At 37.9% G+C, this 24,855-nt stretch overlaps 1 protein-coding gene and 1 non-coding gene across 2 annotated transcripts in view; both read right to left on the minus strand.

Annotated features, from left to right (window-relative positions):
- FAM149A (family with sequence similarity 149 member A) overlaps nucleotides 1-16,474 on the minus strand; it is a 30,576-nt gene extending 14,102 nt beyond the window's left edge. Inside the window, exons 1-10 of the mRNA XM_049772352.1 lie at nucleotides 16,312-16,474; nucleotides 12,298-12,408; nucleotides 11,727-11,859; nucleotides 9,781-9,923; nucleotides 8,033-8,158; nucleotides 6,525-6,695; nucleotides 4,834-5,024; nucleotides 3,406-3,563; nucleotides 939-1,036; nucleotides 105-314 (exon numbers count right to left, since the gene is read on the minus strand). Coding sequence (XP_049628309.1) covers nucleotides 105-314; nucleotides 939-1,036; nucleotides 3,406-3,563; nucleotides 4,834-5,024; nucleotides 6,525-6,695; nucleotides 8,033-8,158; nucleotides 9,781-9,923; nucleotides 11,727-11,810 — 1,181 coding nt within the window. The 5' untranslated portion in view covers nucleotides 11,811-11,859; nucleotides 12,298-12,408; nucleotides 16,312-16,474. The remainder of the gene's footprint in view (nucleotides 1-104; nucleotides 315-938; nucleotides 1,037-3,405; nucleotides 3,564-4,833; nucleotides 5,025-6,524; nucleotides 6,696-8,032; nucleotides 8,159-9,780; nucleotides 9,924-11,726; nucleotides 11,860-12,297; nucleotides 12,409-16,311) is intronic.
- LOC126007704 (small nucleolar RNA SNORA67) lies at nucleotides 7,294-7,436 on the minus strand. The gene has a single exon (XR_007495198.1). It is a non-coding gene; the product is annotated as a small nucleolar RNA SNORA67 (small nucleolar RNA).
- Nucleotides 16,475-24,855: the final 8,381 nt, after the last annotated feature.

The raw sequence follows: 24,855 nt of genomic DNA on the forward strand, positions 1-24,855 counted from the left end.
TTCACAAACTATTTTATAGAGAGTGCATCGGAATAACCTGAATTCAGTTGACAAGTATATGTTGTTTGAGACCTCTAGTTGACCAGGAGAGAAACTATACTTACAGTTTTGTTCCCCTAAGGACTTCATCAATGTTAAAGTTGGGAGTTTTTATTCTCAGTGTGTCTGAAGTCAGAGAAGGCAGCCTCCTATGTACTGGTGCTTTCTTGGAAGAATTCTGTAGACTGCGCATTTCTGAGATACGTACTGGGTTGTGCCGAGCCCAAGAAAGAACACTGACTCCAGTAACCAGAGATTTGTCCTCCTGCTCATTCCTGGATGAAGGAAATCAAGTCAGTTATTCAGATAGGAACACAATGCGAATATGGAACAGTTACTAGGCAATGTCTCAAAATACTGCCTGACACTGAAAGATATTCCCAAGGATCTGTGACGTGAATGAACAGACTGCCATTTTGAGTTCAATTCAATGAAAGAAAAACAGTTCTTTTTCTGTTTTTTTTTTTGGGGGGGGGCACACCCTGTTACGCTCAGGGGTTACTCCTGGCTATGAGCTCAGAAATTGCTCCTGGCTTGGGAGACCATATGGGACACCAGGAGATCGATCCAAGGTCAGTCCTAGATTAGCTTTGTGCAAGGCAAATGCCCTACCACTGTGCTATCGCTCCAGACCCAAGAAAAAAGTTAAGTTTGTGACGAAAGAGTAAAACCCGCAAGATTGACGCCACAGCTGGAGTCCCATTTTTCCCTCCCTTTTGACCTAATAGCAATAGAACAGTGTGTTTTCATTCATACATTAGAGGCATCTTCCTGGAAAGTGTTCAGACACTCAGAACACAGCAGTCAACAGGATTCTCATTGTCTCATGTCTCTTGTGATCTTTAGGGTTTTTTACAGCAGCAGAAGAAAAACACAGGATAATTATTTCTGATACATACTGTGTTCTATCCACAAAACTAGAAGGTCTCTGCTGCAGTGGTTTTGCTTGAATTATCATCACACCATTCAAATCTCTGTAAAAATTGTTGGAGAAGCGCTGAAACAACAACAATAATTAGAAACAAAAAGGTGTCTAGTGCCAAGTCACTTACTGACATATGTCAGAAATCAGCAGGAAACACATGGCATATTCCAACTGGATCTTTTAAGTACAAAGTAATATATTACCCTATCTTAAAAAGATGCAGGAATGGCTTCATTCTTAAGATATATGGGGGTATATTATCACTTTGATGTCAGAAGTTGGAAGCAGTGAGAACAAGTTCCAGATTTCTGGAACCTTGCTCTAAATGGTTAGTTGCATGAGAAAATTTCACCATTCTTATGTGAATTTGCCAAGGTAAACAAAGGCAGGTGTCATTGTTCCTCTCTGTCCTGACTTCCAGGATAAGGGAAGATAAAAGCTCTCTAATGCAGCTAATGGTTATCAACAACCAGCACAGCAGAGTGAGCTAGAGAGAGAGAAGCTCTAAAGAAACAAAGATTGCCCAGCTGACCTTTGGTCACTTTTCCAACCCTGCCCTTCACAGCTTGACCCTCTTCATATCTCACATAGCAGCATGGTGGCCTGTAAAGCCAAGATCTCCAGTTAGAGCACCGAATTTGAACTGCACTTTTTGGCTGGTAATTTTGGAAAGATTACTTTGCTCTTGGAGGTTTATTCCATGGTCTTTTTTTTTTTTTGGTGGGAGGGGGAAGGAGAGGGTTTCACAAGCAGGTTCAAGGGGGCTTAGTTAAATGCAATGACTCAAGGCTGTAGCCACATACAAGGCATGTGCTTTTACCCTTGTACTATTTATCCAATCCCTGCCATTAGAGTTTTAAGTCCAAATGTTTAAGTAAAGAAATTATAACCTATTTGAGAATGATTATAAGAATTAAATAGCATTGACAAAATCAGGGGTGGTGAACACGCGGCTCTCCAGCCGCATGTGGCTCCCGGCCAAAATGAATGCTGCTCTTTGCCTCTTATCATTACTTTGTATACTGTGGCTCTTTGCCAAGTTTGGATTTTGTTCTGCTGCTTCTGAGGAGGGACCTCTGAGGAGAGATCTCCAAGCGCGAAATCCTGTCCCCAGACTGCGTCATCCATCTCTGCTCCCTCAGAACGGGGGACCCATGTGTCACATGTTGGGTCATATCTTGTCGTTAGTTCTGAGTGTGGAGGACGCAGCACACCCTCACCATCACTGCAGGATTTTTACCTTCACTCAAAATGGCAAAATGCAATATGTGCTTCATATATTATTGTTAAAATTATATGCTTTTGTGTGAGTGTTTGTCTATTTTGGCAGGTCACTGCGTGGTGTGGCTCTCTGACTCTCACAGTTTAAAATTTTGGCTCTTTGTGTCAAACTTTTTCGCCACCCCCGGGCAAAATCATAAAGGACTGAATAACTATGAATTTACTCTTAATCCACAATATAATCATCTAGGATTCAAAATGGTATTTAAGATTTGGGAAAACAAGATTTCTGAAACTAGAGCTTGATGCCAATTCAAGACTAGATGTAGGAAGCACAGTGTTAGAACAAAACGTTCATTTATTTTTATGACCACAGAAATGCTTTTACTATTTCAAAAAAATCCTATTAGCATATTTTTGTTTTGTTTGGAGGCCACAACCAGCAACAGGTGTTACTCCTGGCTCTGGGCTTAATAATTACTCCTGCTAGTGTGGGGGGAATCATATGGGATACTGGGGATGGAATCCAGGTTGGACACATACATGGCAAACACCCCACTTGCTGTGCTATCACTCAGGCCTCCCATAATTTTTACTGTGACTTTGTTGCCCATTTATTTTATTAATATAAGTACTTATGAAAAAATGTATTTCAATGTTGAAGAAATTATATATGTATATTATAGATATAAGTGTATATATAAGTAGATGCTATATATCCCTATGTAGGGATGTTGTATATTAATATGCATACATAGAAAGTTCATATCAATATCTGAAATTCAATATTATATATAATATAAAATATATGTAATATAATAGTATATATAATATAATAATACATAATATTTCATATAATATTTCATTTATTTTATTGGAGAACAATGAGAAGCTTTAAATAATCTAGAATTTTAAAGATTTGAAGAATTATTTGGCTTCTTCAAGAATGTGGAGAACTAATGAGGGCTAAGATCAGAGGGCTGGGTACATGCATGGTATATGTATATATTTGTATAAGTATATTTATATGTATATATATCCCTGATTTGATCTCTGGCACCAAGTGGTCTCTCTAACTCTATAAAATGATTACTTTTAATCTTATTGACAAACCAACTTAATATGATAATAATGGATTCTAATAAAAATGGCGCTTTTGACAAACTAAGGCCAGAGAAACTTAAACTGAAGAAAACAAGATATGAGTGGAAAATCAGTACCTGAGTAGCATGAGCAGGAGAAGTTAGGGACATTCTCCGCGTTTCTGAACTCCGGGACGGGGGAACACTTGATGCCTCGGTGTTAACACACTGAGAAATGAGTCCCTGGGAAGCCTTTTTCTTGGCTGATTTTAATTTCTCATTCTCTTTTTTCTTTTCTGAGTCAGTGGAAAAATCAGCATTAGTAAAAAAATCACAGTATCTAATATTTATTAAGTGGAATATTTAGTCCTCAGTTAGCAGAAGTCCCCTATGGGTACTCAACCTGTATGTAAAGAGCAAATACTATCAGGGAGCTGTTGCTTCCATGAAGCCATCTTACACAAATGAGAAAATATTTGTCATGTTAGTGGGAGCTCATAAAATTGAGGACAAACAATGGAATAAGAGTTCTCATTGGGGAAGGGCCACCCTGAGTTCCACTTGGGTTCAGGGAACATTCTCAGGAATGCTTGGAGGCTTAAAGTGCTCACTGGTCACCGCTTGGACCCCAAGAAAGAGTCTAGTCTTTTCCCAAACCCTACCAATCTCCTGGGTTAGAACAGAACAACATTCACTTGCTACTCACACCCATATTCTCTCTTGAACACATACTTTACTTGCTTATCTATCTTTCTTGGCTTATTTCCCCTCGGAGAAATCATGTTCTCTCTTAAACACTCACTTCTCTCTTACTCTCCCCTCACATATTTATAAACAAGTTTCAATTAGAAACTATTTTGCTTCACAAAAATAGAAAAGAAAGTAATATTGAAATTACTGTGCTTTTTCCCCACTTACAGTACAATTAACTAGACATCAATTATTAGTGTCCATAGAAGACATTTTTATGATTTGTTTTTACTCAATTTTTTTTTTTTTTTTTTTTTGGTTTTTGGGCCACACCCGGCAATGCCCAGGGGTTACTCCTGGCTATCTGCTCAGAAATTGCTCCTGGCAGGCACGGGGGACCATATGGGACACTGGGACTTGAACCAACCACCTTTGGTCCTGGATCGGCTGCCTGCAAGGCAAACACCGCTGTGCTATCTCTCCGGGCCCGTTTTTACTCAATTTTAAGTAGCTGAGAGCATATTTTATAAATTAAATATAAAGATAAGTTAAAATGATTACTGAACTCATTATATTAACATTTTAGTCTACAAATAATATTAGCATGAAAAATCAGTAGTTCATTGCTAGATATTAGGTAACTTTTTTTAAATCACAAGTCCAAAGTGAGGCCTACCCTTTTACTTGTTTCTATTTTCTCATAATGAATATGTGCTGCTTTTATAATTTGAACTACAACAGCATTCTTTGAATGTTAACAGTAAGAAAGCCTCCATCTTCTATTTCAATCGCATCTTAGAAAGACTAAAGAAGGGGAGAGAGGTAGGTAGAGAAATAGGGTGGTTCTTTTCATTTGCTTAATGCTAAAATAAGTACCTTTGAGTGTAATTTCCCAGCTTTTCCTAATCAGTTCTCCCAACATTTCTACGACATTTGTCCAGATGTGGTCAAATACTTCTGCTACCACAGCATCTTTGATACAGTCATGTGGGGAAATGGGAGGAAGGCCACGTTTACACTGTGTCCGACGACACCGAGCTGATTTTTGTCCACTGCCATCATCATTTCTATGGAAAAAAAAAAAACCATTCTCATACTAAGAGTATCATTGGTTAAACTCAAAAATATGCTGATTCCTATCACTCACACATATATGTATATTATAGATAAAAATGAATACAACTTTCTTTTCTTTGGGGAGGGGGTGTTGGTCCCAACCCAGTGGTGCTCAGGGACTACTCCTGACTGTGCTCAGAAATCACTCCTGGCAAGCTCCGGGGACCATATGGAATGCTGGGGGATTGAGCCCGGGTCTGTCCTGGGTTGGCCGCGTGCAAAGAAAAGGCTACCTCTGTAATATCACTCCAACCCCAACACAGCTTTCTTATTGAATAACACAATGTTTTTATTTCGGGGTTGAGGGCACGCCTGGCGACGCTCAAGTGTTACTCCTGGCTATGAGTTTAGAAATCGCTCCTGGCTTGGGGAACCATATGGGACGCCGGGGGAATCAAATCATGGTCCGTCCTGGGTCAGCTGTGTGCAAGGCAAATGCCCTACCTCTGCACCATTGCTCCAGCCCCCGCAATGTTATTTTTAATGTGCACAATTTCAAAACTTACTATTATTTTTATTAGCTTGTTATACTCTCATTCATCTGCAGAATAAAGTGGAATAAAACAAAAAAAACAAACAATGACAATATTTATAACAATATTCATCAAATCATTGGAGTGGAAAGGGGATAAGTGAAGAGAATTGTTTATTTTTATTTTTTATTTTTTGGGGTTTTGGGCCACACCCGGCTGTGCTCAGGGGTTACTCCTGGCTATCTGCTCAGAAATAGCTCCTGGCAGGCACCAGGGACCATATGGGACGCCGGGATTCAAACCAACCACCTTAGGTCCTGGACCAGCTGCTTGGAAGTCAAACACCTCTGTGCTATCTCTCCAGCCCCGAGAATTATGTTTAGACTGTAGATGACATAGGGCCAGTGGAGGAGGGTTGTGGATGCTTTGGTTTGGTAGTGTGCAATAACTTTGTACATAAATATCATATATTTGACACTGGTGTAACCATTTCGCCTAAACTAAATGTTAAACTAATTTTAAATGTTAAATTATAGTATATGTAATACAATTATAACAGTTTAGGTTTATCAAAATGATGCACAATTACAGCACACCATCACCACCAAAATGTCTGTAACCCTCAAGACTCATTTTTATTATATAATATTTGTTACATTTGTTTAAGTGTCAAATATGCATATAGTGAAGATACTGGAATCTTCCCTTGACCTTCAATCATCAGACATCTGATATCTAAAGCTGTCCATGTTTTTCAACTTTCACTGGTAACTGAAAATAGTTCTCATGTGTTATCTGTGCCATAGTGTCTGGAAGACACTGCTATCTTTTATATACTTCCAGTTGGAAATCTTAAAACTTTGGAAGGAGATTGTTAAACATTTTCTGAATGAGAAATATACAAAGCATTAAATGAGCAAAGACATGCCAAATAAATATCATAATAGTAGTAAGTCAATAAAATAAAAGTTTACATACTCTTCTTTTATGTCAAATGCAAAATACTCTTCCATCTTTCCATCCACATCATAAACCTCTTCTTCTAGAGATGAACATGTGGTCAAGTCAGCAGCCTCTGTGGAATCTGGGTTTGACAAGGCTGAGTAGGAGAGTGCTGTAGGCACCATATGGGAGCCAGAGATGCAGAGCCTATGGGGAGAAGCAGACCACCATGGCCATGGGTATCATCTCAAGAAAGTCCTGTCTGCATGACCACAGTGGGTCTAAGGGCAATCGTACAACAAAAGTTATCAACACTACATCCTCCAGTCATACAAAACTTCTGTCTTAAGCTAGAAATAGATCAAGGGGTTGAGTGTATGTCTGCATCTGGGAGGCCCAGATTCCATTCCCAGATTCCTGGGTGCTCCAGGGTTCTGAGAAGTTGCCATCTCCAGCATTGGAAGCAGACCTCTACCACTATTTATTTATTTATTTATTTATTTATTTATTTATTTATTTATTTATTTATTTATTTTTATTTTATGATATAAAAGAGAATTTGGGGGCTGGGGAGATAGCATGGAGGTAAGGCATTTGCCTTGCATGCAGAAGGGTGGTGGTTCAAATCCCAACATCCCATATGGTTCCCAGAATCTGCCAGGAGAGATTTCTGAGCATAGCGCCAGGAGTAACCCCTGAGCGCTGCTGGGTGTGACCCAAAAACCACAAAAAAAAAAAAGAGAGAGAGAATTTTAATATGTTGAGATGATAACCCTAGCTATGAGACACATTTGTATATGTATATGCATGTAAGCAGCTGCAGGCGGGCAGAGAGGAATTAAAGCATCTCTCCCATAAATGCCCAAGGCATGCCACATTATCTTCCAAGTTGCTACATTCCTGAGAAGGAACACTGTCAGACCCCTAGGAGAGGGAATGACCTTGGGTCTCTACCATTATTTATGACCCAAACACACAAATTACCAAACATAACAAAAGCTGCTGTCTTTAAAGCAATATTCTCATAAACATTGTAGTCATATTTTTAGGATTTCTTAAACCATAAATTGTGAGTTCATACCTTCTTGACTTACTAAACAGATACCAATATTCCATCTCAAGTATGTGTGAATAGTATAGTAAGATTTAACAAAATCTGCTAGTGATCAAAAGAAAATGTGTTGCCATTATATTTTTCTACTACTGTTTTTGTGTTTAGTATCTATCAGAGTGATTCTTATGAAACTTTCAGTCTTGAAAATACAGTTAAAACGTTAACTTCTTTGCTCTCTATATCTCTGTTGACCTCTTTCCTACACACACACACACACACACACACACACACACACACACACACACACACACAAACATTCACATATAATGTTATATTAATCAGCTTAAAAAACTATGGGAAAATATCTTCACTAAAATGTTAGCTTCCAAACTGATGAGACAAAGTTCATACACTGAGAGAAACCTGCCAAGTATATCTAAAATGCAATTCTAAGCACTTTCCACAGTAAATTATGCAAATACAAAAGTACTCTCTGATGCTGTTGCTGCATTCACAGGCCTCAAATATGGGTTTGGGCACCACAGAACTTGGCTTGCTGATTTGAAAATGTTGAAACCCTTCATCTGTTGGCAGAATAAGCTGTTGTCCTAAGACTCTGCAAGATAAAATAATGAGGACATTATTAATTTTTATGAAAAGTGAAAAATGCTTGCAATATTAAAAGTGGGATAAATGAGCCAGAGTGATAATACAGCAAGTAGGCACTTGTCTTGAATCAAGGATCAATCTTTAGCATCCCATATGTTCCCCTGATCTCACCAGGAATTTCTGAGCACCATCAGGTGTACCCCCACCCCATAAAATTGGGATAAAATATTATAATGTATAGTGTATAGTGTATTTTAGTGTATAGTGTATAGTGTAGTGGTGCATGAAAACCAAAAGACATAGTAGATTTAATAAAAGAAAAATGTCTTTGAGCTACTAAGTGACTTGAAGCAAATCTCTCAGGCTCTAATAGTTGATTCACATAATGGATATAAAAATACTATATATCTTTATACTTCTCTTCTTTTTTCATTTTTATCTTAACTGGAAAGATAATAGCAAGAGTTGATCTTAGCTCCATGATTTCAGTAAGCACACCCACCATTCCTAGAGCATTTTGAATGGAGGCTTTTGACCGCTGAAAACTAACAATAAAATTCCTACACACTCACTATTTTATTAGGTTATTGAGTTGAGTACTTTGGTTTATTCTTTCCAGACATGATATATAACAACTTTGGCTGAGATGATTTTCTATCCTCTTCTAAGTAACTTCAAGTAGAAAACTTCCTTATACCTAATCTATATTATTCATAATTTTTTTGTTTTGTTTTTGCTTTGGGGCCACATCTGGCAATGCTCAGGGGTCACTTCTGGTTCTGCACTTAGGAATTATTCCTGGTGGTATTTGGGACCATATAGGCTGCCAGGGATTAAACGCAGGTTGGCTATGTGCAAAGCAAGTGTCCTACCCACTATACTATTGCTCCAACCCCTGTATTCATCTTTGACTAAAAAAATTTCCCACCTACATAGGAATCTAGGAAAATGGTAAGATTGTCTTAGTAATAAATGGTAATAAATGATAATTACTTATTCTGCCCACTTTGCCACTCCATCCCCCTGGGTCACTTCTCAATGCTGACAGACTCTAGCAGTTCACCTATTAGTTATGGCAAGGCCAACACTAACTTTTATGTGAAAGGTTCGCAGTATGATCCTCAACCCTACATACTTCCCCCAACACACAAATAGTTCAGCCTGGCATAGCTGGCTCCCCTTTTTCAGCTCCTGTGGGTGTTCTTCTCAGGATGGGTCCTGGTGATGGACCCATCCTACACCAGGACCAATTTTTAGCACTAAGTCAAACCACCTGGAGTAACCCCAGTGCTCCTCATACCACCTCTCCACCATCTCACCACTGGTGTGAAGTATGAACCCTACTTTCAATTATAAAAAACTATCTCCCACCATTCTTGTTTTACCATCTGTGTAAAGTTTTTCTAAGTATGAGCTCACTTTGGTTCTCAGACTAAAATGATTTACTTTGAGAATGACTTCACATTTCCTTAGACATCTGAAAGAATGTGTTTGATTTCTCAGGAAGAAACAGATGTTGCAAAAATATATTTGGATGGAGCAATTGCATTTACTTGAAGTGTAATAATGAAACATTATTAGGAGAGGGGATTAAATATCTCAGGTAATATCTATGAGCAACTTTCTTACCTCAGGTGAAGGGACCTTCTTGCCCACTCACTGCATTCAGCTTGTAGATTCTGGGTCTGAGAACTTACTTTTTCTTCAAATAACATTTCTTCCACCTCCCAGAACAACTGCTGTACTTTCTGTGCACTGGCTTTATCAAACTCCTAAAAATAGCAAAGCACCTTTGTATTTTAAGACTAAATATTGTAAAACTTTATGCTTCTTCATCAGTAATATTTAAAATTTTGAGAGAATCTGAGATAGAGAAATAGAACATAGATTAAAGTAATTGCCTTGTAGGTAGCCAACACTAGTTTAATACCTGACCCCACACTTGGTGTCCAAAGAAAGTAACATCAGGAGTGATTTCTGAGCACAAAGCTAGGAGTAAGCCTTGCACACAGCCAGATGTGACTCAAACACTCCTCACCAAAATAGAATTAGAGAAAATTTATGATATAGGAAGAAGTACATTCCAATATAACAAATGAGAAATTTACAAAAATTAGTCTACATTTTTCTCTGCTCCTATATTATATTCTGGTCTCAGTGTTGGTTATTTTATTTTATTTTTTTGCTTGTTTTTGAGCCACACCCAGTGACACTCGGGGGTTATTACTGGCTATGCACTCAGAAATCACTCCTGGCTCAGGGAATTATACAGGACTCCTGGGATTGAACCAAGGTCCATCCTGAATCCTTAAGGCAAACGCCCTTCTGCTGTGCTATCACTCTAGCCCCTCAGTGTTGGTTATTTTATATGCTAGAGTGATAATGTTTACCAAGTTGAGACAGTTGAGATCTGGCATAGAGATGTAAATCTCTCTATATATATTTGACTATATACATTTGATCTACATATGTATATTTGAAATTATATGCATTTGACACAGTCAGATAGCCAGACATCCATGTCTATGCAAGTACATAACAGACACACAGAAATGCTCAGAGAGAAAACACCTTCATAGAATTGAGCCTGCTACCTCAGTACCTCTAAAACACAAACTAATTTTATCTTGTGATGATGTATCAAAGGGAGATATCTTTTACAAAAACTCTACTTTTAATAAAAAAAAAAAAAGGAAAGGAAACTCTCTAGTTTTTCTTTAAATTGTGGTTATTAGGGTCAGTCCAGAATATTCATTTTTGTTTTTAGCCTTAAGAGATTCTTGGGCTGTATCCATAGTGGACTTGAGTGAAAAAAAAATGTCTAAACATTCCTGCCTATTTTAGGATGTTGGGATATCACAGTCTCCTGACCCTTTTAGCCAATGAGGAGAATACAAATAACACTAGATAACACTAGAAGAACCAAATCTCTATTGTAGGCTCTGGGAGACGTAGTTGTTTGTTTCTAGATACTGAGTTACCTGTAAGTAATCTACACCTCAGGACAACCAAGTGCATATTCAGTCTGATAGTCTTGATCCAAAATTCAGGTTGATTTTCACAAAATATGAGATGCCTTAATCATAGTAAATATTCACTTTTCATATTCTCCCTCTCTTATTTAAGTTTCTAATTGTCATATCCAGTGTCCTGAAGGGAAGGGGAGGGAGGTGGCAGAAAGACACTACTAACAGCAGACACTGGTTTTCATGAAATATTTTGATTTCTTCCTACATTTTCTGTATCCAGAAATTTTCAGGTCATGTGTATATATTTCTATTGCAATATGTAATGTTTTTGAAATGGGTAAATTAAACTTTCTTCACTAAGAAATTAATTTTCCATATAAATGGTTGAAAAGATTGTAGTTGAAAGATAATTGAAAGATTATCCAAAAATTATAAAAAACATATCCAAAAATTTTAGGTCATGTTTATATATTTCTATTGCAATATATAATATTTTTTAAATGGGTAAAATAAACTTTCTTCACTAAGAAATACATTTTTCATATAAATAGTTTAAAAGATTATAATTGAAAGATAGTTGAAAGATTATCAAAAAAATAGCCTTACATCATCTCTCCAAGAGCAGATGGAGCTTCTCTCAGCAGAAAAACCTGTGGTAGAACTTCGTGTTTCAGACCAAGAGTCATGCATTGCTGTGGGTGTGGGGCACCCACTTGAAGAAAGTGAAGATGTGGATTCACTGCAGGGATGAACATAGAAACAAAAATGATATTTAAAGGGAAGAAACTGTATGAGAAGTGGCTTTGAATCTTAGAGCCACTTTTCTTAAAGACGTGTTAAAGTCACAAACTGAAAGTTCACACTGGTCTTAATCTTTACAGTCTAGTCATGGTAAATATTCACTTTTTGCATACCCCCCTTATTTAAGTTTGTAATTGTCATATCCAATGTCCTGCAGGGGAGGGTTGGGAGGTGGCAAAAAGGACTACCAATAGCAGACAGTGGTTTTCATGAAGCATTTTGATTTCTTCCTTCCAGTCTTCACTCAACTGAAAACTAAAACCACCTCCCTTCTTTCCTCTTAAGGGATTTATAGGCTAATCTTGATGTTTTCTTATATTTGTTATGAATGTGCTTTTATTCTGCAGTCAAAGCTTTTAAAATGATTAATTCTTACCAGGTGTATGTATCAATGGCTTTCTGTACGTTCCTTGTAAAATGTGCAGGCAATGCATTTTTGCGTTTCACAGTAAGACTGTGTTTTTCAGGATCTTCTGACAGTCCTCTTCTGGTACATAAAAGAAACATATATATACATATATATTTACATTTATATACATACACAGTGATGAGAAGGATTTCCAATGCAATAATATTTTATTAAGATTGAAAAATGTTTCTTTGTTATTGGTTTCTCTTCTCTTCCTGCCATGCCCCATAGACACACAAATACCACACATGTCCCTAATCTCCAAGACACTGAATTTTCAGACATCACTTTCATTTTTCTAGAAGCAAAATGCCATTAACCTGAGTGTGCAACTTTATATAAACTGTAGAAAGAAAGAAAGAAAGAAAGAAAGAAAGAAAGAAAGAAAGAAAGAAAGAAAGAAAGAAAGAAAGAAAGAAAGAAAGAAAGAAAGAAAGAAAGAAAGAAAGAAAGAAAGAAAGAAAGAAAGAAAGAAAGAAAGAAAGAAAGAAAGAAAGGAGGGAGGGAGGAAGGAGGGAGGAAGGAGGGAGGAAGGAAAGAAAAACAAAAGACAACTTTTTGTAAACTTAACCCCACAAACCACACACACACACACACACACACACACACACAGAGTATTATTTTGAGGCATTAGACTTTAAACATTGAAATACCAGTTGGATTTCAGGTTCCAATTTTTTTGTTTGTTTTTTGGGGTCATACCCAGCAGTGCTCAGGGGTTTCTCCTGGCTCTACACTCAGAAATCGCTCATGGCAGGATGCCAGGATTTGAACTACCGTCCTTCTGCATGCATGGCAAATGCCCTATCTCCATGCTATCTCTCTGGTTCCAATTTTTCTTTTAATCAGACATACTTTGAATCACTAAATACAGATTACACAAAGAAATAACTGAGACAAACAACTCCTATCTACTTTATTTTAGCATTCCTGTCTGGTATGTATGTTGCTTTGTACTGTGTTTTGAGCCATTAAAATGAATGGCAAACTGAAATAGAAGAACCCTAAATTTCAAACAAGGTTAAACCAGATTAATGTGGCACAGGCACTGTGTTAATTATTAAAGTGTCCTTCCAATGAACTTCTTAAACATTGACTTGTCTCTAGTGAAAATATTTTCTAATGTTTGATCATGAATGGCACCTATTCTTGTATAGAAATAATATTTTCTCATACAAAATATTTGTATATAAAGGAAGATTGTTTTCTTTCAGAATTTCTGCTAGCAACACCATGCTAGCATTCATTTAAAAGATCACTTAGTCAGTGAAAATGGCATCGGGTTTTCAGCAATTGTATTTCTCAGTGCCAAGGGATCTTTAAAAACTATAAGAGTATAGGTTCTATCCTTCATTATTGACCTGAGTTTTATGGCAATAAAGTGAACTGAGTAAGTTGATAACTACCAAGAGAAATTAGCAAGAGCTTCTGTTTCTATATATATGTAAGGAAGAATGTTATTTCGTTTTTTCTTTTGATTGCTCTTATCTTCAGTACAATCAAGAAACTCTTTAAGATAAAGAGGGCATTCTTAAGATAAGATTACAAAACAAAATTTAGACCAATAAAAAAAGCATTAGCCTATTAGTTGCTGCTTTATGAAAAATAGATCATCCTTTATTTTTTAACCTCCCTCAGCACTTTTTTGTTGTTGCTTTTTTCTTTTTTGGACCACACCTAATGACGCTCAGGGGTTACTCCTGGTTATGCCCTCAGAAATCACTTCTGGCTAGGGGGACCATATCGGATGCCAAAGGATCAAACCAAGGTCCATCCTAGATTGGCTGAGTGCAAGGCAAACACCCTATCACTGTGGTATCGCTCCAGCCCCACCTTCAGCACTTCTTGCATGAAAAGGTCTTTTTTCATAGTTGGATTTTGTACTTTGACAACCTTGCTCTTTTATTTATTGTTTATATAAGAAGCACCTAAAATAATACCTATCACATAGAGAGCTCTATATTATTTTGGGGGGAAAAAGTGAAGTTTGAGGAAATAGCAGTGGTTAGGACATGTATCCAGCATGAGCTTGCTCTGGCTTCATATTCAGACACCACACAGCACATCACTTTCTCCACAGCCCAGCAGGATCAGAACAACACCACATACCTAGGTCCTAGGCTGACCTGTCAACTCAGGAGACTGAATTATCACCAGCAGTGACTCCTACAATCTCAGAGCACTGCTTAGGAGACCTTCTACTCAAAGAGCAGAGATGGAATTAGTGGTTTAAAGTTTGTAATTACTTTGATATTTCATGCTTGATACAAAATATAATATTGCAACCAAACATGTGCATATTCTCAAATTTAAGAAATGTTTGTATATTTTATTTATTTTTATTTATTTATTTTGGTTTGGGGGTCACACCCAACAGCGCTCAGGGTTACTCCTGGCTCTGCACTCAGAAGTCGCTCCTGGCAGGCTCCAGGGACCATATGGGATGCCTGGATTCGAACCACCGTCCATCGTGGATCGGCTGCTTAAAAGGCAAACGCCTACCGCTGTGCTATATCTTCGGCTCCTTTTGTATATTTTTAAAGAAAAAACAAGTTATACTTATTGTAAATTGTATTTTCAAATATTATATTTACAGCCAAATAAAGTTTTGGCTCTCTTCTTCCCCAAATTTCTTGCTTCCAGTTTTTGCCCTTTCTGCAACTTGAAAGCATCATTCATTAGCTAGCTACATGCCAGCTTGTGTTGCATTTTTCCAAAGTCACCCCTTATTGTGAAAGACAGTCTCCAAAATTAGAAGAAAATTATTTTAAAAATGAAAGTTTAATTGCTCTTCACTTTACATAAATCTTTTCTAAGGCCAGCACTTCTTCTTACTCCAAAGGATAGCTGAAGAGAGCAGGTCTTAGTGATAGAGAAATGCTGGGGAAATAATTGAAATTGGTTTGGGGGTCACACGTGGATGTGTTCAAAGTTAACTCTCATCTCTGTGCACAAGGGTTACTCCTGGAAGGGTTTTGGGAATCAGGAATTCAACTTGGTTCAGCCTCATTCAAATCAAGTGCCATATCTATTGTACTATTTCTCTGGCCTATTTCTTCAATTGTTCTCCTCTGCTTTAATTTTCAATGTTTCATCTTTGCCAAAGTCTACAAAGTCTTCTGATCTGCCTCTTAGGATCTCCATAGCTGCTCATTTGAAGACAGCACCTGGTTATAGGGTAGAAAGCAGTGCACTCCGGAAAGTATACTGCAGCAATTAGAGGGTGCATCCAAGAGGAGGCTGAGTTTCAATCTTCATGGCCCATCGCAGATGTCAAAGAAATGATTGCATCTTCTGCTTCTATTAAATCTCTTAGGGAATGGAGAGATAGCACAGCGTGTAGGGCGCATGCCTTGCATAAGGTTCTATCCCTGGCATCACATATGGTCTCCCTCTCCCCTCCTTTCTTCCCTCCCCTGTGCATGGCCAGGGGTAATTCCTGAATGTGGAGCCACGAACTGTTGCTCAAAACCCCTCTTCCCCCCAAAAAAAGTTTCTTTATAGTCCAATAACTTCTGTCCCTTCATCCAGCAGAAATTAAAGGATAGTGTTCAGGGTCCTGCGCTCAGCAGATCGCCCCCAGTGTTTGTCGCTAGGGATTTGAAGTGGGGTTAGCTGCATGCAAGGCAAGCCTTTCCCCTCTGTGCATTATCTCCCTTGTCACCCAAGCTATGTTTTTATTCAGAAGGACTGTCTACATGAGCACTGAGTTTTGAATTGGATGACGGAGGGGTGGTGATTATCTGAATGGTCATCACGAAGCTGTTTTTCCTCCATAAACCGGCGGCCTGTTAAGAATTAATAAGTCAGGAGGCAGCAAAGCTATCCCGGGCCAAGAAGACTCTTCAGCGCACTGGAACAACTTCTGGGGAAGGCCCGAGGTTATCAGTCTGGCGCTGGCAAGAAAGGAGGAGGGAAATAGCCAAGGGAGGTTGGCAGGCAGGGAGGAATCCCGCACCACGCACTGACGGGGACACTTACCCAATCACGATCAACCCCAGGCTGCTGTCCGCGTCTCCCCGGCCGGGCCCTGCGCTCTCCGGCCTGGGCACTGCCGGGCGCAGACGCCCCACGCCGGTCCCCAAAAGGCGGCGGGCGGTGGCACGGCCCCGCGCCCCCCGGGCCTGGGCTCCCCGCCCGCCCAGCCCGGCGCCCTGTAGCCCCCGCTAACCCAGATCCCGGAGCCCAGAGGCGCCCCGGCGCTGGGAGTGGGGAGCTGCGCGGCTGGCGGCGCTCGAGGCCCAGTCTGCGCTGCCCATGGGCGCGGCTGCTCGCGGGCTCCTGGCACTGCTTCCCCCGCCTCCAGTTCCAGATGCCGGCGGCCAGCGGAGACGCCTCCCGGCCCCCACATCGCCCAGCCCCGCACCCCCACTTTCGCAGCCCGGAGGCTTTGCGCACCCCTCTATCCAAGCCAAGCCAGCTCTCTCCGCCCCGTCTCCTCCGGGCGCCTAGTTCTCCCAGGAACAAAAAGCAAGCACTTTCCTTGCAGCTTCCCAGTGCTGCATCCTGCGTCTTGCCAGGGTCTCTAGCACCGCCGCTTTCTTGGACCTGCCCTGCCAATCCTCTTCATCATCTCTTTGAGTCTTCCTGGGGTCTGTAGACAGAGGCAGGGAGAACTTCCCCAGATTTCAGCACCGGTGGCCTCAGTTATAAAGAGGTTTAAGGATAAAGACTGTGACCTCGCTTGGCAGATTCTCAGGCCTTGCAAGCCTTTCCCCAGTCTTTTACCCTGGAACCAAAAGAATGTAAATACATACCTCCCAGTACTCTTGATAGTATATAGAATATGTACATAAAGATATATGTACATTTTTAATTGAGAAGCAGGAGAAAATGAAAAATATTAGATTTCAAAAATATACTAGTTAGTTAATATATATTACTTTGTTCAAAGTTTAGCTACCTATGTTAAGTAGATATTACTATGTAAGATGATTCTAAACAATCAAACCTAAACAAAGGTTTAGGTTTAGTTCCCCTTCCTTGTAAAAAGCAGTTCTGGCTTTTGGCAGGGTCAGAGAGAGCACAAAGCAAAAGGCCAAGGCCATGAGTGCCATTTTCATCCTTTCCAAACTGTCTTGGTATTATTTCTCTGCAGCTACCCTGCTTCTTCAGACTCGACCACCTAAAAGGTTAAAAACATGGCATGTGGGGCAGTCTCATCACTTGTGGATTTTTATTTTGAATTATTATTCTCTTTTAATGATGAAAATAATGAGCAAGGAACCAAAGAGAAAGTATAGCCAGTAGAGTACTTGCCTTGCATGTGGCCAACCTGGTTTTGATCCCTAATATTCCATATAGCCTCCCAAGTATCATTAGGAGTGACTCCTGAATGTAGATCTAGGAGTAACCCTTGATCATTGCCAGGTGTGTTTTGCCTCCCAAAACAAACAAAGACACTTAACAAGATCTTCAAGTAACATATTCACTTTAATTTAACTGTATGAATGGTCTGGCATCAATCATATCAAGTTTGATAAACAATTGTCATTTTGTTATGTTCACAATCTATCAAATTCAGGAATTCTGGTAAGATGTAGCTGGAGGATTCTTTGTGTTGTTGTTTTTGTTTTGGGCCACACCCAGTGATATTCCAAAGTTATTCCTAGGTCTGTACTCAGGAATCACTTCTTGTGGAGTTCCAGAAACCATATGGAATGCTGGAGATGAATCCACATGAGTTATGAGCAAGGCAGCTCTCCAGCTCCTGGAGGATATTTCTGCTTCCAGTCAGGTCTTTGCCTGGGTTACTCAGTCATGAAATGATTTTGAAGGTTATAGAAGATATACTTTCATGTTTAGCAGTTGGAGGTGCTTGGAGGGGATGATGGCACATGACTGGTAGTAGCTGGACTCCTCTCCCATGTAGTCTCAAGTCCTCTCAAACAATTTTCTGGGGCAAGAGGTTATCAAAAATTTTCCAGAGCATTACAGCACTCACATCATTAAATGCTGAAGCTATCCATCTTCTTGGAAGTTAGCTTTGACATCCTGTTTCTTACTATTACTAGTCACACTCAAGCTCTGGAAATTCTAACCCGCCTCTCAAAGGAAGACTGTAAATAAATTTCTAGATATCTTTATTCTGCCATGAACTGCTGGGTACATATTATTGACATTTTCCCCAGAGGCCAACATGATCAGGGAACTTAAAAAAATCTCCTAAAATGCCATAGTCTCAGAGATTGTTCCTTGGAGGTATTTCCTTTAGATCCAAAATATGTGAGCTAAAGACCCAAACCAGGATCCTCTCAAATGTCCCAGGAACAATGATAAAATAGAGATTGAATGACCCAGTTGACACCCCTATTTAATAGGAGAGGAGGGGTGGAAATGTCTGAAGAAATATTGCCACAAAGCCACTAGATGTCCATCTTCCCCAGGCCTAGAGGCTGTTTTATCAACTAGGTAAGAGTCTATCATTAGAGTATTTCAAAGCTAGTAGAGTTGAGTCATATTGTCAGACTTTACTTCAAACTCCAGTTTTCTTGATATTCCAATCACGTCTGCAGGTACTTCCTCCACAAAAGTCTTGGGATCCCTCAAATTCACTCAAAATAATTGAATGGATCAACTCTTTTTGATTCCTGTTAATACTGATATTTTGGTTTGTTCAAAATGTTAAAACATCTAAAAGGGTGGAACTTTTTAGAAGATTTTTCCCCTTTATTTTACTAAATCCATTAAGGAATAATAAATATAAAGCAATTGTGTTATAAGATATATTTCTTAAATAATAATACTAAAAAATATGCATGACTTGGTCCCAGAACTGATGTGTTAGCAGGCACGACAATGATGTTAATCTCCTTGAATCTTTGAACAACATTAATCCTCCATTGAACTCCTCAGGCCTCATACATTTGCTAAGCCTCATTTCTATTCAAACTTTTCTTATGTAGTTTCCTTAACTCTCTCTCTCTCTTCTCTCTCTCTCTCAATTTTTATATTATTGTAGAGCATTGGATCCTTTTCTTTTGAACTTTTCTCAATATTGCCAATATAATTGTTTTGCTTTCTTATCTTTCTAGAGAAGTACTTTTAAAACTCTATCAAAAAAAGTTCTAACTAGGTTAGTCATGACAATATAACTAGTTTTCAGTAAACCTTCTTGGTTTCCAAAAGTGCTTTTTGTCTTTTGCTTAATCATGATAGCTTATACTTAAAGAATGATTTAAAGTGACAGACTTAAACACAGAGAGGCTACTGTGAGGTTAATTGGTCTGTTTAAGATATATTGCTAGAGAAAACTGGGAGGCAATTTCAAAGAGTGCCTGGCAAGGATTGATTTATATGACAGTCATGACATACACACAATATTCACAAAGTTTCCTCTCGGTGAGTTTAGATCCTGGAACCACAAAATCAATGATAATAATCAAATCCAAATCACAGATATAATGAAATATGGAGAGTAATGCCTCAGTGTGGCATAGACACAAAGTGAGCTGAACAGCTATTTTTGAGGACAAGGCACAAGTAGACAAGGTAATGACAAAATTTTCATAAATCTTCAATTATGGCAAGAAAGAAATGTCAAGAAAAAATACAATGTGCTATATTGTATGTACTATAATAATGTACTATATTATATTATTTTCCTGCTATATTTCATCAATTGTTATAAAACTATGTCAAATTCTTCGACTTTAATTTTGGGTTTAATTATTTCATCTTTCCATACTATAAGCTGTTGCTGTGTATCCAAACAGGCAAATAGTGGGTAGATTGACAAATATATCTTATTTTGCTTTATAAATTTAAGCTTTATACTCATGACTGGTATAAAGCAGACTCTGCACTATTAACAACCTGAGTTCTCAGTTGCAAATTTGTATCTCCTCCTGTTTAGTATAATTCCTATTTTCCCCACTTAATTTTTCCTGCCATTATCAGAAGTTAGATAGACAACACATTTTTCTTGTATCTATAATGGAAATCTTAGCAGCAATTAGCAATTTCTCTAGGTCTGTTAAAAGTAGATGCATCTGAAGCTGTTATTAGTACCTATACATTTAATATTTTCTTATGTTTTAATATATTTGTCTTTAATCTTTATAAAATGATCCCTGCTACTCCCACTGTTTCTTTTATAAGAGTCCATTTTGATATTATAAGGGCTATCTTAGTTTTCTTTCTGTTAGAATGTCATTATAATTACTACTTCATCCATACCTTTATATTTAACATTTACACATTACATTTAAACATGTCTTTGATAATGAATATATAGTTGTTACTTACAAATTAAATATGAAGGATTAAATTTGCTTTTCATAGCAACAGGACTAAGGGTTTATCAATCTCAAACTATCTTAATTCAGACAAAAGTTAAGGAGATTTAAATATGGGGTTCAGGGTCTGAGGAACTGATTTAGTTTCAGCACCATGACACCAAGCAGTAATTCTTTGTAAGCCCTAATTTTTTGTCACTATGTACCTTAAATATTACTGTAAAAGACTTGTAATTCACTTTGAACACATTAAAAATTATTAAAATATGACATTCTTCAAAGAAGTGGATCAAACACTTATGAAGTTCATCTGAAACAATAAACACCCTCGAATAGCTTAAGCACTCCTACGGAAAAGGAAAATGGGAGGCATTACTTTCCCCAACTTTAAACTGTACTACAAAGCAATAGTTATCACAACAGCATGGTATTGGAATAAAGACAGACCCTCAGATCAGTGGAATAGGCTTGAGTTCTCAGACATTATCCCCCAGACATACAATTACCTAATTTTTGACAAAGGAGCAAGAAATCCTAAGTGGAGCAGGAAAAACCTCTTCAACAAGTGGTTAGCCACTTGTAAAAAAAGTGAACATAGACCCCCAGTTAACATCATGTACGAAGGTAAAATCCAAATGGATTAAAGAGCTTGATATCAGACCTGATACCATAAGGTATATAGAACAATACATCGGTAAAACACTCCATGACATTGAGACTAAAGGCATCTTCAAGGAGGAAATTACATGCTCCAAGCAGGTGAAAGCAGAAATCAACAGATGGGATACATTAAACTGAGAAGCTTCTGCGCCTCAAAGGAAATAGTTCCCAGGATACAAGAGTCACCTAATGAGTGGGAGAAACTATTCACCCAACACCCATCAGATAAGGGGCTAATATCCAAAATATACAGGGCACTGACAGAACTTTACAAGAAAAAACATCTAATCCCATCAAAAAAAAAAATGGGGAGAAGAAATGAACAGACACTTTGATAAAAAAAAGAAATACAAATGGCCAAAAGGCACATGAAAAAATGCTCCTCTTCACTAATCATCAGGGAGATGCAAATCAAAACAACTATGAGATACCATCACACACCACAAAGATTGGCACACATCACAAAGAATGAGAACAATCAGTGCTGACGGGGATATGGAGAAAAAAGAACTCTTATCCACTGCTGGTGGGAATGCCGTCTAGTCCAACCTCTATGGAGAGCGATATGGAGATTCCTCCAAAATCTGGAAATTGAGCTCCCATTCGACCCAGCTATTCCACTCCTAGGGATATACCCTAAGAACACAAGAATACAATACAAAAACCCCTTCCTCACACCTATATTTATTGCAGCACTATTCACAATAGCCAGGCTCTGGAAACAACCAAGATGCCCTTCAACAGACGAATGGCTAAAGAAACTGTGGTACATATACACAATGGAATATTATGCAGCCATCAGGAGAGATGAAGTTATGAAATTTTCCTATATATGGATGTACATGGAATCTATCATGCTGAGTGAAATAAGTCAGAGGGAGAGAGAGAGAGATGTAGAATAGTCTCACTCATCTATTTTTAAGAAAAATAAAAGTCAATTTTGCAACAATCCTCAGAGACAATGAGAGGAGGGCTGGAACTTCCAGCTCACTTCATGAAGCTCACCACAAAGAGTGGTGAGTGCAGTTACAGAAATAACTACACAGAGAACTACCATAATCTTGTGAATGAATGAGGGAACTGGAAAGCCTGTCTGGAGTACAGTTGGGGGTGGGGTGGGATGAAGGGAGATTTGGGACATTGGTGGTGGGAATGTTGCACTGGTGAAGGGGGTGTTCTTTACATGACTGAAACCTAATCACAGTCATATATGTAATCAAGATGTTTAAATAAAGAAAAAAGTTTCAAAAAATTATTAAAATAAAAAAGACTGGGGCCCGGAGAGATAGCATAGAGGCGTTTGCCTTGCAAGCAGCCGATCCAGGACCTAAGGTGGTTGGTCCGAATCCCGGTGTCCCACATGGTCCCCCATGCCTGCCAGGAGCTATTTCTGAGCAGACAGCCAGGAGTAAATCCTGAGCACCACCGGGTGTGGCCCAAAAACCAAAAAAAAAAAAAAAAAAAAAGACTGGAGCATTTGTCAACTCTTGTTTGAGATTTGCCCAAAGAGCCTGTTCCTGCCCTAATAGAATTAAAGGAATTTTTCTGATATAGTACCACTTAATGCAGAGATAAAAAATCAAGTGTCTCCAGTAAATTATTTATTTCCTCTACATCCTCCTGTATTTTAATGCAAGAATATAATGCTTTATGTTGAAACAAGGAACACAGAGTTCGTTAGACATTATCACAATTTCCGTTTTCATTTTTAATAAGAAAGGTGTTACTTTCTTATATGTTGAATTTCCTTTTAAGTTATTCACACCAGATTCTTTCAAGAAAGGGGAGACATGACAATTGGAATATTATAGCTTACAAATATGGTGTGATATTCTCCCAAAGGAGGGACACTCATTTCTTTATTATTTCTGGCTCATAATTTTATATTTGTTCTGGCTTATAATTCTGGCTAAAAATTTTATATTTGTTATTAAATTATCAAGATGATATGGCTTAGATATATATGATGTGAGATTTATTGAATTAAGAATCCTGGGGCTAGAGACTCAAATTAGTAAGTTGCTTGTTTTACAGGTATCCAACCTGGCATCAATCCCCAGCACCACTATAGAAACCCTGACAACACTGACATAAACCCTGAAAACACTGCTTCTTATAAACTAAATAAGTAAATAAAAATAAATAAAAATCCTAAGAGAAATGTTGTAATTATGAGAGAAATATATTAAGTCTTATGTATAATGGCATTATTTCAAATTTTTGATCTGATGTATATTTTAAATATACAGAAGAGTTTGCAGTAGAGAAAGAAGTTAAAGAAAGAAAAGAAGGAAGGAAAGAAAGAAAGAAGAAAGAGAATGAGAGAAAGAAAGAAAGAAGCAAAGAAAGCAAGGTGAAGAAAAAGAAAGGAAGAAAGAAAAGAAAGAAGAAGAAAAAGAAAGAAAGAAAGAAAAGAAAGAAAGAAAGAAAGAAAAATAAAGAAAGAAAGGAAAGAAAGAAAGAAAAGAAAGAAAAGAAAAAAGAAAGAAAGAAAGAAGAAAGAAAAGAAAGAAAAGAAAGAAAGAAAGAAAAGAAAAGAAAGAAAGAAAAAGGAGAAAGAAAGGAAGAAAAGAAGAAAGAAAAGAAAAGAAAGAAAAAGAAAGAAGAAAAAGAAGAAAAAGAAAGAAAGAAAGAAAAAGAAGAAAGAAAGAAAGAAAGAAAGAAAAAGAAAGAGAAATAGAATGAAAGAATCAAAGAAAGAAGTAAGAAAAGAAAGAAAGAAAGAAAGAAGAAAGAAAGAAAGAAAGAAAGAAAGAGAAAGAAAGAAAGAAAGAAAGAAAGAAGAAAGAAAGAAGAAAGAAAAGAAAGAAAAGAGAGAAAAGAAAGAGAAAGAAAGAAAGAAAGAAAGAAAGAAAGAAAGAAAAAAAGAAAAAAGAAAGAAAGAAAGAAAAAGAGAAAGAAAGAAAGAAAGAAAGAAAAAGAAAGAAAGAAAGAAAGAAAGAAGAAAGAAATTAAGAAAGAAAAGAGAAAGAAAGAAGAAAGAAAAAGAAAGAAAGAAAGAAAGAAAGAAAGAGAGAGAGAAAGAAAGAAAGAAAGAAAGAAGAAAGAAAGAAAAAAGAAAGAAAAGGCGAAAGAAAAAAGAAGAAAAATATTATCACCTAACTTGCTAAATTCTACCCTATTTTCTTTCTCTGCACATTTTCCTACAGAACCTTAGTACTATTATTATATTTAAGGGAACCAACAATAACTTCTAAAACTTCTAAAATCTATTACTCATTGTAATATTCATTTCCATGATCTCAGAAATCTTTGAATTTCTATAGGAGCTTCTCAGCAGTGGTTAAGTAGCCATGGGTCTTTTCTGGCATTGATTTTCTGACCTTGTGATTCTGCTCAAGTCCAGCAGAACTGGGGGATTCACTAATGTTACCCCTGAGTATTCAGGGGCCATGTGGCACTGATAATAGAAGTCAGGATATCATAATGCACTCTAGTTCTCTGATCTATTTCTCTAGACCTAAAAGTTCTCTTACAGAAATATATTTAAACTAGCCCCTTAAAAAGATCCACATTTGGGGCCGGAGAGGTAGCATGGAGGTAGGCCATCCCATGTGGTCCCCAGAGCATTTCTCTGACGCCCAGTACCACTGTAGTTTTAAATGAGAACAGACCAGATTATATTCTA

This window comes from Suncus etruscus, chromosome 4, assembly GCF_024139225.1.
Source record: "Suncus etruscus isolate mSunEtr1 chromosome 4, mSunEtr1.pri.cur, whole genome shotgun sequence".
Lineage (NCBI taxonomy): Eukaryota > Metazoa > Chordata > Mammalia > Eulipotyphla > Soricidae > Suncus > Suncus etruscus.